We start from the raw sequence: 13,575 nt of genomic DNA on the forward strand, positions 1-13,575 counted from the left end.
TGCTGCGAACTTTCCTCCTTTATCCTTTCCCATAGGTCTTTTCAGCACCAGGTCGCCTTCTTGAAAACTCCTTTGTTTGACTCTCGTATTATAACGCCTAGCGGCTCTTTGCTTTATGGCGAATTCCCTGAAATGCGCTCTTTCTCTTCTTTCCTCGATCATGTCTAGGTTCTCTTCCAGAGCTCTGTCGTTCTCTTCCTGCGTCGTGGTTTCTCTGCGCCAACTAGGAGGATTTATTTCCACCGGGATCATCGCGTCCGAACCATAGACCATTGTAAATGGCGCTTCACCTGTCGAGGATTGGGGAGTGGTGTGATACGACCAGAGGATGGGTGAGATGTGGGCTACCCAAGCTTCGCCTTTACTATCTAGCCTTCTTTTTAAGGCTCTTAGTATCACCTTATTTGCTGACTCTGCTTGTCCGTTAGCTTGTGGATGCTCCACTGATATAAAGGTGTTTTTGATTCCCTTGCTTCGACAGAATTCAACGACCTTTTCGCTAGCGAATTGTGTACCGTTGTCGGATACGATGTATTTGGGCAATCCAAATCTGCAGATGATTTTCTTCCAATAAAAGATTTTTACCTGTTCCGCCGAAATGCTGGATACCGGCTCTGCTTCAATCCATTTTGTAAAGTAGTCTACGGCGACGATGATCCATCGCGCTTGTTTATAGCCAACCGGAAATGGACCAACGATATCTACACCCCACATGAAAAAGGGCCAAGGGGATAACACTGACTTCAGTGGCTCCCCCGGAACATGATGCAGGTTGGCGTGTCTTTGGCATTTGTCACAGTTTCTTACATACATGGCGGTATCATCATGTATATCTGGCCAATAAAATCCTGCTCTCAATATCTTTCCTGCTAATGCTCTTGAACCGATATGACTACCACATGATCCTTCGTGTACTTCATTCATGATGCGCTTGGCTTCTTCAGTACTGACGCATAAAAGGAGGGGGGACGCGAATCCTCTCTTATATAGCTTATCCCCTACCATTGAATACCATGCCGCCATTTTCCTCAATTTAAAAGCCTTTTCCCTTTCTTTCGGGAGCTCATCCTTTTGGAGGTACCAGATAATGGGCGATCTCCAGTCTTCTTCTTCTATTACCATCATTACCTCTTCCCCGTTGATGCTGGGAGTTTTTATGGTTTCTTGGATAACGGTTCTATGGCTTCCTGGTTTTTTGGTGCTCGCCAACTTTGACAATAGATCTGCTCTCATGTTTTGTTCGCGGGGAACGTAAACTAATTCGAACGAATCGAAATGCTTAGCTAGGTTTTGCACCTTCTCCACGTATTTGATTAACTGCGGCTCTTTCGTTTGAAACTTCCCTGATACTTGGTTGGTTACCAGCTGGGAATCACTCATGGCCTTTAGCTCTTTTACCTCCATATCGCTTGCCAACTTCATTCCTGCTATCAAAGCCTCGTATTCCGCTTGGTTGTTGCTAGCTTTGAAGGCGAAACGTAGTGATTGTTCTATCATCACGCCATCCGGTCCTTCCAGTACTATTCCGGCTCCACTTCCTCGCACATTGGAGGCCCCGTCAACTGAGAGTGTCCAAAACGCCGTTTTCTCTGTTGTTGGCGGAGTAGACATCTCCAATACAAAATCAGCTAGTCTTTGTGACTTAATGGCCCCTCTAGGTGAGAAGGTGATGTCAAATTCCGATAATTCCACGGACCACGCCACCATCCTTCCTGCCAAGTCTGGCTTTCGGAGGACGTTCTTGATAGGGTAATCTGTTTTAACAACTACCTGGTGGCTTTGAAAATACTGCCTTAACTTTCTGGCTGTGACAACTACCGCGAGAGATAACCTCTCTATTCTTTGATACCTTGTTTCTGCTCCCCTTAAGGTTCTACTTACAAAATATATAGGTTTTTCTTCGCCTTCGATTTCTTGAACTAGAGCTGAACTCAAAGCTCTATCCGAAACTGCGAGATATAGGTAAAGGGTGTTACCTGGTAATGGGCGTGTTAAGATGGGCGGTGATGCCAGGAACTCTTTTAGTTGTTTGAAGGCTTCTTCGCATTCTGGCGTCCAGGAAAACCTCTCATTTTTCCTCAGAGATGCGAAGAAGTGGAAACCCTTTTCTCCCGCACATGATAGGAATCTGGATAGTGCGGCTATTCTGCCTGTCAAGGTCTGTACTTCTTTCACGGATGTAGGGCTCCTCATGTCTACGATGGCTTGGCATTTTTCGGGGTTAGCCTCTATTCCTCTGCTGGTGAGCATAAACCCTAAGAATTTTCCGGCTTGTACCCCAAAAGAACACTTTGCTGGGTTTAGTCTCATGTTGTACTTTCTTACTGATCCCATGATGTCCAACAGATCATCATCATGGCGACTTCCCTCGGAAGTTTTTACTACCATGTCGTCGATATATACCTCTAAATTCTTCCCTATTTGCTCAGCAAAAACCCTGTCCATCAACCTTTGGTATGTTGCTCCCGCATTCTTCAGTCCAAAAGGCATGACGTTGTAAAAATAGTTGCAGGTATTCGACATAAAGGCTGTATGGCAGGCGTCTGAGGGGTTCATCTTTATTTGATTGTATCCGGAGTAGGCGTCCATAAAACTCAGCATCTTACACCCCGAGGCGCCATCAATTAACCTGTCTATGTTAGGTAGGGGATATGGATCTTTGGGACACGCCTTGTTTAAGTCTGTGAAGTCCACGCACATTCTCCACTTCCCGTTGGCCTTTTTCACCATGACGACATTTGCCAACCATGAGGGGTATTTTATTTCTTCGATGAATCCTGCTTCCTTTAGTTTCTCTACTTCCTCTGCTATAGCGACTCGTCTTTCTTCTCCCACCTTCCTTTTTCTTTGGGAAACTGGTTTTGTGCTGGGTGATATTGAGAGTTTATGTGTTATCACCCCTTCGTCAATCCCTGGCATATCTGAAGGTTTCCATGCGAATAGGTCAGCGTTATCCTTCAAGATTTTGATGATTCGTCTCCTCTCCTCGCTGGGCAACGCTGTTCCCAAGCTAGTTGTCTGGTGAGGGTAATCGCCAATTTGAACCTGCTCCAGGTCTTCTATAGGGCTTACCCTTCGATCTTGGAATTCCTCCCTTGGATCCATATCTGCGCTCTCTATCATGTTTATGCCGCCTGGAGTTGCGGCTTGTCTTCTTTCGAATTTCCCGCTTGCGTTGGAAGTTCGGTGTCGTATCTTTAAGCTGGACTCGTAGCACTTCTTGGCGAGAATCTGATCGCCCCTTACTGTTCCTACTCCCCCATTCTCGAGGGGGTATTTTATTGCTAGGTATAAAGTGGACATGGCCGCCCCTAACGCGTTAAAGGCGGGTCTTCCTATAATAATATTATAGGAGGTAAAAGGAGTTTTAACTACCAGATATCGCACTTTGATAGTTTTGGCATTGCTGCCTTCTCCAAACGTGGTAAGAAGGGAGGCGTAACCCATTACGTCCACTTGTTCGCCAGAGAACCCAACCAGGGTTCCGGAGTATGGTTGCAATTGCTCTTCTGCTAATTGCATGGCCTTGAAAGCTTCCCAGTACATAATGTCTGCTGAACTCCCCGAATCTATCAGTACTCTTTTTACATCACAGTTCAAAATTTGGACTTGTATCACTAAGGGATCATCGTCATGGGGTGCTACCTCCAAACCATCCTTTGCCGTGAATGCCAAATCCGGTACGTCTAATGGCTGAGGTTGACTTACGAGGTATATCTCCGAGATGGCTCGGCGTACATACCTTTTCCTTGCAGAGCTTGATTCGCCCCCGCCTGAGAATCCTCCCGCTATTGTATTCACGGAGATTCTCCCCTTGGGAGGCTCTCTGTTTGGCCCAGGAGGGTCTCGTGGCTCCTGCCGGGGAACTTTTGGCACGACAACCCGCCCTTGGGCGGCGTCGTCAATGAATTTTCGAAGGTGTCCGCTTTTTATTAGTTCTTCGATTAAATCCCTTAAGCGGAAGCATTTTTCTGTGGAGTGACCTCTACACCTGTGATATGCGCACCAGGCGTTATCGTCCAGCCCCATGGGAATGTTACTGGTTCTCCTTGGGGGGAGGTTTGCCAAACCGGTGGCCAGAATCTCATTTAAGACGTAAACCTTTGAGGCGTTTAATGGCGTGAGGTCTTCATTGGCGGGCTGATTCCTGAATTCTCTTCTGAGCGGTTGGCGGTAGGGCTTCCCATGATGCCTTTGCCATGGGTCTCCTTGGTGGCCCCCTGATTTTGGTCGTGGGTGCTCGGGCGCTCTAGCGGCACGGCCCACGTATTCCTTCTCCTTAACGTCTCTTTGCCTTTTCTCGGCGTTACTTTCTTCGCCCTTTATATAACACTCCGCCCTCTTGTTCACCTCTTGCATCGACGAGGCTGGCTTTTGGGCTAAGGACTCATTGAAATGTCCCGCTCTTAGCCCATTGTGGAAGGCTGCCACGAACATCTCCTGATTTGGATTTGAGACTTTGATGGTGGCTTCGCTAAATCTGGCGAGGAAGTTACGCAATGACTCGCCATGGTTTTGGCGGATGGAGAAAAGACTGGTTGATGTGACTTTAACGTGTTTCGATCCAGCGAACTGGTGAATAAATTTTTTATGAAAGTCAGCATAACTCTCAATTGAGTTTCTTGGAAGGTTCATGTACCAACGCAGGGCGACATCCTTGAAGGTGCCGGCTAGTAATTTACACTTTAGATGTTCCGGAGCATTGATTATGGCAGTTTGTGTCCCAATTGCCATCAGGTGCTCCCTTGGATCCGTCTTTCCGTCGAAGGTAGGAAGGTGAGGAACCTTGATTGTTTCCACCACTTGGGCATCCCACAAGTGCTGTGCTAAGGGTTGTACGTCCATGACGCCCTCTCCCTCCTCCTCCTCCAAAATCAATTTCGCTCTTTCCTTCTCATTAGTTCTTTCGGCTTCGATGGCCGCAATCTGAGTTTGTAAGCGCCGAATCTCTACGACGGCGGCTTGCAGGGTGTTAACGTTAGAGTTGTCGTGGTTTTCGTGTTCTCCAGCCATGTGAAGATATTTGATTTTTCGTCTAGTTGCTGTGATAGGCTGGGATCAAATGATTTTACCGCAGCCCCACGGTGGGCGCCAAAATGTTCTGGTAAAAAACAAGGGGGGTTTGTATTATTGATCAAATGGTGTGAATACACTCAGTTCAATCCCAACAACCCTGGGAGTTTAATAAGTCAGAATTCCCCTCTTTCACAAATGAGAGTATGGAGCTATTTATAGAGCTTCCAGTCTTCTTCTCCAAGCAAGGGTTCCTAAAAATCCGGTCCTTAGCATCTCCTTCGGTGGTGTGGCGTGAGAATAGGGATGAGAATCTTGGTCTCCAAGCTATGGCAGTTGCGAGAAGTTTAATTCTTCCTTCTTAAGTTAGCGGTTGATGCAAGGAAGGAGAAGATATTTTCAGTAACGCAGAACCCAATCCTTTTTTGGCGTTGTCTTAGAATTGATGGTCGCGCCCTAGCTTCTAATCGCCTGTTTTGTGTTTTAACTGCTTTGGGCTTATCATCCTTTTTACTCTAATTGGGCTTATTGGATATTTTCTTAAGCCCATTGCCCAGTCCAATGATGATGATGAAACATGTTTATTTTGTTTTTTGGGTTGGTAAGAAGAGCAGGATAAGTGGATTATGATAATGGGGGATATGGATTGTTTGGTGTGATTTTTGATGTTTTTTAATTATTTGTTGATTGATTTCTTTTTAAAAATACTATAATTTTAATAATTAAAATAATTTATAAAATAAGTTTTATTGAGTTAAAAATAAATAATGACATGAATATTAAATTTGTCCACGTGGACACTGATATGCATTAATGGCAATGCCACATCAACAAAATTAGCCCTAAAATGGGATAGGGATCAAAACTCAAAAAAAGTTAAAATTGGGGGACTAAAAAGTTGGTTTTTAAAATAGGAGGACCAAAACTTCATTTTTTTAAAAATAGGGGGATCAAAAGTTCATTTAAGCCTAAAATGTAAGAAACCACAATTTGGGTCACATCATAAAGATTTTTTATGCTTCCAAAATCACAATGTGACCACGACTAGGATACATCGGCCGGATTTTACTGCAACTCTCTGCAAAATCAGAGAACGTACTCGATAACAATTCTCTGCAGTATCAGAGATCAAATTTGGTCATAATTCTCAACAATATCAAAGATCAGACGGCGACCCTAATCACTTGAAACCCTAAACCGCGATCTGGGCAATGACTAAAGGTTTTTTATGTTTCCAAAACCACAACGCAGCCACAATTAGGCGACATCGGACAACTTTTATGGCAATTCTATCCAACTAGAACTTCGACCCGTGCGGTGCACGGGTCTAATCAGCCGTAATATGTAACAATAAAAAATACTTGGATAAAATTCATACAAACGAAATTATGTTATATTACGAAATACTTTCTTATAGACTACATTGAAAGTTTTATTCGTATCTTTTTAAATTTAGTTTGGAATTGTATATTTGAAATATTTGGATTTGAATTAAATAGTGGAAGTTTCTAGTGAAAATTTATTTAGTTTAATGTGAAAAATGAAAGGTGTCCTAAAGAATTAGGGCTGAAAATTAGGTAATGGGTTGAAAAAAATATTATAAAAAAAATTACAAAACCAATGAACAAAGTTTCCTTTAATCGACGAAGATTAGTTAACTAAGAATTTTCTAATGTAAAATTTTTCAACATGTGCGGTGCAAAAATTATGCTTATTATAGGCACAAAACAAATTTTTTTTAGCAGCCAAACGTTGATTGACACGCATAAATTAAGAATGTGGGCTAGCTTATTATAGACGCAAATAAAAAAAATTTAGCAACCAAACATTAATTGGCGGAACAAGCTTAGAATACAAGAGATATCAGAGATCGTACCGCACCATCATCACTTAGATGAAACCACAATGTAATTGCGATTAGGCTACATCGGTTGCATTTGATCGCAAATCTATGCAATTCTATGTAATATCAGAGATCGCATTCGGTCACAATTCTCTACAATATCAAAGACCGCTATGCACCCTCGTCTCTTAAAACCCTATTTAAAACATATTTAATTGCAATCATAATCGCAACCGCTATTTAAAACTCTACCCCACATAACCACCATATCACTTTACTAATCAAAGAAAAGCCAAATCTTTAGACAAAAAATGGCATGCTCTAGCAACAAGAATGAGTTCGTAAAGATAAACTAATCATAAGGAAACTACTAACATATTGAAAATGGCATGTACACATAACAAACACTGAAATGTTTTAGCACACAAAAAAAACACAACTCAAAATCAAAGATGGTGGTTTGTTTAAGAGTAAAACGACGATGAACAAAAACAAAACCCTGTATCTGGGTAACTATGAAAAGGAGGAGGGTAAAAGAGGTATCTTTTTGGAGCAAAAAAACAAGTAATTAATGAGAAGGTGGGTATGAAAAATGCTCTCCCACCAAGGTAGTACAGTAGATTGTTTTATTCCTTTTTAAGTATAATTTTACATAAACCTCTCCCCATCAAGGTAGTGAATTGTTTTATTCTTTTTCAAATTCTAACCTCATTTAGCACATACACTCTCTTCATCTCTCCATATGGAAAATATGAAATAGAGTTATTTGACAAAATAAGTATAAGATTTTTTTAGCAATAATCATTTTATAGTCTTTTTTTTTTTTACAATATAGTCATCTTTTTTTATTATCCCAAAAATCTTACATTCATCGAACGAGATAGATCCTCATTACAAATGAGTTAATTAGTTTACTCAAGAGTAAAAATATCTTAACAATCTGTACCAAAAAAATCTGAACAATTTTAACCTTTATCCATATTTATATTTCTAGATTTCCAATAATAATTTGAAAATTTGAAAATTTCCTTCCGTAATATTTTCACAAGGTTTAGACTCTATAATTCATATAATAATTTTTTAATAATCCTCAACCATCAATTACATATTACATTTTCATCCAATAAAACAATCTCAACCGTTTATTTTAATCAGGCGGCTCAAAGCCATAACAGCATAGCAGAAAATCTTGCTCCCTATCTGACCATTTTTCACGCTCCTACTAGCTACTCTACTCCCTCCACTACTACATATATTCAAAACACAATTGAACCAAATTTCATTTTTCATTTCACCGACCCCATTAACAGTTTTAAGGCTCCAACGTAAGACAATAGTGTGAGTGAGACAAAAGGGTTGTGTTTTGTACCTCAATCATGCCTTCAGGTCCTAAGAAGAGAAAAGCTGCTAGGAGAAAGAAGGAAAAGGAAAACAACAACATTAACATCAACCTTTCATCAACCAATAACCCTCTTCATGGTATGTACTTTTTTCAATACATTCTTATGTTTGGATTTACGTTTGTTGGATGTAAAAGTGATTCTAGATACATAAAATTGATTCTGACATGTTTGGTTATTATTACTTATTAGTGAGTATAATTGATTTTGTCTGTAGAATTGATTTTGCTTTTAAATGTCATTTCGAGTCTTAAATTTGTTTTCATCTAAAAAATAAATTTTTTCATTCAGATCAATTTAATCAAAATCAATTTGACTAAAATCAGTTTTACAAATTAATTCATTCAAAATCAGTTTTCATTTGAAACAAACACACTTTAGGGATTACCAATCGTTAGTTGGTTCAGTGGTGATTGGCGCTGAACTTGGTAGGGATAACCACGGTTCGATCCCCCGCAACTGCGATCAGGAGGGGCCGGAACCACTTGATGCCAGAACCGACCCCCGAACTAGATTAAACCGGTGGTGAAAGCCAATAAAGAAAAAACAAACCTTAGGGATTTTTAAAAGCATGTGCAATTCTAACTGTCAATTAATCATACATGGGTTCTTTTCAATTATATATTGTATCAGATATTTATAAAGTTTTTGAAATTATATTTTTTTGATCTGTTTGGTTAATTTGGGTACATTGGGTGTTTGTTAATTATTCTTGTTCAATTTTGTTTTGTGTTTTTTAGGTCAATTTAGGTAGATAGGTGTATTATTTTGATTCAGATTTTTTTTTTTTTGGTTGGTTTTAGTTAGTTGATAATAGTTTGATTGATTCTGTGAAATTGTTAGGAAATGATGATTTGAAGTCCCAAAATGAGGTGGAAGAGAGAGGCCAATCAGCTGTTCGACCAAATGCTTCTGATGTGAAATCTGTGGAAGAAGTTTGTGGCGATTTCAACATTGAAAAAGTGTTAGGAGGGAAGGAGGACAGGGCTGTTACGATAAAGAGAGATTTGAAATCCGAGGATAGTTATGAGAATGAAAATGGAAGGCGTGAGCATATTGAAACTGTGACCGAATCATGTTATGAGAATGGGAATGGCGGTGGTATTTCTAATGGCAAATCCTTGGCTGAGAAGAACTCAAAAGACGAGCTTTATAATTTCCTTGAAGAGGAAACCGTACGTCACGAATTGGTCAAATCGGATGATTCTTCACCTTCCAATATGACTGCGGTTAAAATAAATCCATTTGTTCAACTTGAAGAGACTGGTGGCAATTCTGTGGTCAAAGATTCTGTTAATTCAGTAAAGACTGTGGCTTCTATGTCTGAGGCAGAAAAGTGTGATACTGGACTTGCCCCTCTTCCAGAAGTGATTGATCTTGCTGGTAAGATGAATGAGGATAGTGTATATCCCTTAACAAATGAGAATGCTACATCAAGTTTGGAGGAACCTAAGCCAAAGGAATCTAACAGTGAAGTGTTAACTTCATCATCTAATGATGCAGTACATACTAAGGATTCTGAGACCCCAAAAAGCTCCAAAAATCAGGTTTTGCATTTTCTGTTGTATTCATGTTTCATTACATAACTATGGATTGTCTTTTTTTGTTTAAAATTCATTTTATTTATATTATTCTTTGTTGATATGGTATCCAGCCTTCAATAAGCTCAGCTCCAAATTTGGTGCGAAAGACTTCATGGTGGAGTTGCTGTGGAATATTTGAAGTTCTGTCAGGTTCAGATAGATAATTTCAGGTTTGACCTCTTAAAGTTATTCTACCTTGTAAAGTCGTTTGTTGCGGCTCTTTTATCTTAAAAGGTTGTGTTTGATGACGTAGATATGCTCATTGCTCACCTCCAATAGACTTGCTTGTGGTTGTCTTAATTACTTACCCTGTTACATGATTTCTTACTGGTTTGTTCTTGGCATTTAATTAATTATAAATTATTAGAGAGATGGTTGGTGGTATTTCTTACATGTTGTGATTTCACCATTTTTGCAAGATTTTTTGAGATTTCATAGCGATCTCAGCAGAATACAATTCTGCATGCAATCTGGATTGCCAGGCCTGTGTCAAATTGTGAGGAATTGCACGATCTTGAGATTTAAATCGCAATTTTAACAACATTGCTCTCATCCACTCTAACACGTGTTGGAATTGTTGCACTTCTTATTTTGTCTTCAGTTTTTCCGGTCTTACTTATAATTAATTTATTGTTCTAAACTGTGAGAAGTGTGGTCTGGTTCCTGCTGTGGTTCACTCGAAAAATGAAAACGAGTTTACTTTTGACAAATGGAAAAATCATTCACCGGTTTCTTTATCTAGTTGTAATTAGTGCTTATTGCCTAGTCATACAATAAGAGCACAAACTTGCCCATTGGATTTAGTTCTCAATCCAACACACCCTGAAGTACTTGAATCAATTTGATCCTATATTCAAATGTTACTTTTTAGTCCTATGTGTTGTTTGTATCAATTGATTTTTAAGTTGCAATATTCTTTCTGATCATGCAGTTCTTGGGATTATTTGTGCAGTCTATCGCCGTATTATTATTATACATTTTGACCGTGTAAATCATGTTATGGTTTATAATATCTGCTTTCTGCTTTTACTGCAGAAATACAAGGCGAGGATCTCAACTTACATGTCAAATGAGAAAATTGTGCTTCCTAAGACACTTTTCACCAATGCAAGTTTTTCTTGCTTCTACTGAAATCCTGATATCTTGTTTGAGACCTCTCAAAAGCTAAAACAAACAAATTAGAAGGACCTTGTTGAAACATTTTGTGTTATTTTGATGTAGAGTATCTCGGTTAATAGTTTTCAAAATATTACGGGTAACCAATCCCAACTATACTATTGGATGATTTTTTGAAGCTGTGTTGCAACAATTCACAGGTCAATCCTTGAGCCTTTCAAGCTACAATGTTAGTTCTGTGGTTTAGAATTCTTCTTTGGATTATTCATTCATTCGTGATGTTAAGAAGCAGTGGGGTAGTGGTATGAATTGTATGGCCTAGAAATTTCAATTACCTCAAAATTTATTTCAATGTATATGATGAATTTGTCAATATGCCTTTTGAATTGAAATAGTTGTATGGCATAGAAGCTTTCAATTTCTTATACATAAACTAGTTCCAACTATGTTGGCCGTAATTTTTTAAAATATAAAAATTCTGATCTTTAAATTTTCAATTGGACGGTCCTAATTCTGCATGCAATAATGAGTTCTGACTGCACCCAATCCAGATCCATGTTCTAGCATATGGTGCAATCATGTCAAGATATGTTCCTCTTCAATGTCTTTTATAGCAGTTATTATCTCAATTTTTTTAAAAAGTTCTCATCTGTAGTTTTTCCATAAATAAATATCTGTAAGCTTATAAATGTGTATACCCTACTTTTTTCTCCTTCAAATCTATCCATCCTAAGTATACCCTAAAAAAACATGTAAATGCTTATAAAGTTTATGCAACTATGTATTCTTATCACCCTTTGTGCAGTTTATGAAGTTTGCATTGATCAATGCTCATAACTTTCTTTCTGCCCTAAGAAAGTTAGAAGAAAAGTATAAATGTGTATATAATGTTCTTTATTGCTTTTGGAAATGACTTAATCTCGAGTTATACATATCCAATCATTCAAATCACATTGAAGAAAAATAGATAAAGTAAAAGAAAAGGTGAAATAAAAAAAAAAACAAAATACATGTAGTCCTTCATGAATCATGATCAACCAAAATATAAACAGAAGAAAAGAACCCTCTCAACTTTCAAGTATATATATTATATGCAGCAGCACCATGAATAGCAACTATGTAGAGAAGCTGTGTAACTGAAAGGATGATTAGGAAAGCCTCCATGGTTTTCTGCAAAATTGCATATTACTTCAGCAATCAAAAATATAAATTCAACAACAAAGTTATTAAATGATTTTTTGTCTTACCAGGCGAGCATTTCTAATTTGAAGCTCAATCTCTTTCCAGGCAAAGCTGCAGAAAATAAAAATCTTGTTAGAATAGTATAATTATACTACATAATTTGACGCGTATTTAAATTGATAGTGAATTTGGCAGAATATAATTATACTACATAATTTGACGCGTATTTAGAAGTAGGGTTGCATGAAGAATATAGAAGGGTAGATTACCCCATGGCAAGGAGTGTAAGAGTCCAAGCCAAGGTGGCAATGGAAGCAGCCGATGGCAAACTCTCAGCAGTCCATGACCAGATATGATTGATTCCTGAAATTGCTGATGCAACACCAACCACTCCAGCCAACAAAGAAATTGTTACAAAGAATCCAGTTGAAGCATTTCCCATTGGGAAGAAAATGGGTGAAAAATGAGCTGGAAGTTGTAATTCCGGACCTGCATAATGTCTTAACAACATAAGTATAACGAAGAAAGAAGCATATAATGAGTGGCGTCCAGGCTAACACCAACTCATCGCACAATTAGTTTGACAAGTCTAATTCACACTAACATTCGGCGAAATCTCCTTTGTTTTTTTGACATTTTAAAATATATGTCAAATGTGAAAGATGTTTCTCACCTATAATAAAACCATGATCTATTGCTCTATTCATTGCCCATGCACCAATGCCTAAAACAATGACATACATGCAAAAATTCAACCCCAAGAGAAGTTTTGCTATTGATTTCATTTGCTCTTTTTATAAATGTGTATTATGTGTTATTGGATAAAGGAAAATGCTAGTTAGATATATCAAAGAAAAAACAAGGGGTGTAAAAAATAGTGAAGGAAAATTTCTAATCCAATGAATAGGAAATGCATGTTTTTATGTACAAGTGAGAGTTTCTTATATGTGAGAAATTGATTAAAAAAAAGGGTTCTTTCCTTAACTAGACTACTTGTTATTCATGTAGGGTTGTAAAGATGATTTTTTATACTTCACATACAAGGCAAGAGAAAATATTCTTGATTCTTAGTTGTCTCATATTTGCAAGGTTTGTTTAACTACAATACCTTCTCAACAGGCAAACATCTAAGGGAGTTGTCAATTGTTTGTTCTCCAAGAAAAGTGATATTCTTAGCTATTTGAATTCAGAATATCATGGCAACAAGCTTACACAGTTTCTACTATTATGATCAAACAATTGATAAAGTCATAATTTATTGTATAAGCTTATACTAAAATTGGAATAGTAGCATTCCCTACGACTCTCCTGATCCTTACACTTTGATCTTTAATATTCCAAACCACGTGTATTGTTGGAAAACAATATTCTTTTTCATATAATAATATTATTTCAAGTTTCATAATATGTTTTATATTATAGTTTGGATTAGTCACTA

At 38.3% G+C, this 13,575-nt stretch overlaps 2 protein-coding genes across 2 annotated transcripts; one reads left to right on the forward strand and one right to left on the reverse strand.

Annotated features, from left to right (window-relative positions):
• The first annotated feature begins 8,029 nt into the window (after positions 1 to 8,029).
• On the forward strand, positions 8,030 to 11,328 carry LOC123893657. Its single transcript, XM_045943424.1, has 4 exons — positions 8,030 to 8,335; positions 9,100 to 9,803; positions 9,911 to 10,009; positions 10,875 to 11,328. Exons 1-3 carry the CDS (start codon positions 8,233 to 8,235, stop codon positions 10,001 to 10,003), a joined length of 900 nt encoding a protein of 299 aa, XP_045799380.1. The 5' UTR covers positions 8,030 to 8,232; the 3' UTR covers positions 10,004 to 10,009; positions 10,875 to 11,328.
• Positions 11,329 to 11,832: 504 nt separating this feature from the next.
• Positions 11,833 to 13,055, reverse strand: LOC123893658 (membrane protein PM19L-like). Its single transcript, XM_045943425.1, has 4 exons — positions 12,811 to 13,055; positions 12,407 to 12,626; positions 12,203 to 12,248; positions 11,833 to 12,125 (listed from the first exon to the last, which is right to left on the reverse strand). The coding sequence occupies exons 1-4, from the start codon at positions 12,920 to 12,922 to the stop codon at positions 12,030 to 12,032; spliced, it is 474 nt and encodes a 157-aa protein (XP_045799381.1). The 5' UTR covers positions 12,923 to 13,055; the 3' UTR covers positions 11,833 to 12,029.
• Positions 13,056 to 13,575: the final 520 nt, after the last annotated feature.

This window comes from Trifolium pratense, linkage group LG7 (assembly GCF_020283565.1).
Source record: "Trifolium pratense cultivar HEN17-A07 linkage group LG7, ARS_RC_1.1, whole genome shotgun sequence".
In the NCBI taxonomy this organism is placed as follows: Eukaryota; Viridiplantae; Streptophyta; class Magnoliopsida; order Fabales; family Fabaceae; genus Trifolium; species Trifolium pratense.

Bases quoted from the DNA above. Each gene is read 5' to 3' on its own strand.
- LOC123893658 (XM_045943425.1), bottom strand. From the start codon at position 12,922: ATGAAATCAATAGCAAAACTTCTCTTGGGGTTGAATTTTTGCATGTAT. The intron at 12,627-12,810 runs GTGAGAAACATC...GACATTATGCAG, and splicing joins AGATCATGGTTTTATTATAG to GTCCGGAATTACAACTTCCA. The intron at 12,126-12,202 runs GTAAGACAAAAA...GCAATTTTGCAG, and splicing joins AAATTAGAAATGCTCGCCTG to AAAACCATGGAGGCTTTCCT.
- LOC123893657 (XM_045943424.1), top strand. From the start codon at position 8,233: ATGCCTTCAGGTCCTAAGAAGAGAAAAGCTGCTAGGAGAAAGAAGGAA. The intron at 8,336-9,099 runs GTATGTACTTTT...TGAAATTGTTAG, and splicing joins AACCAATAACCCTCTTCATG to GAAATGATGATTTGAAGTCC. The intron at 9,804-9,910 runs GTTTTGCATTTT...TATGGTATCCAG, and splicing joins CAAAAAGCTCCAAAAATCAG to CCTTCAATAAGCTCAGCTCC.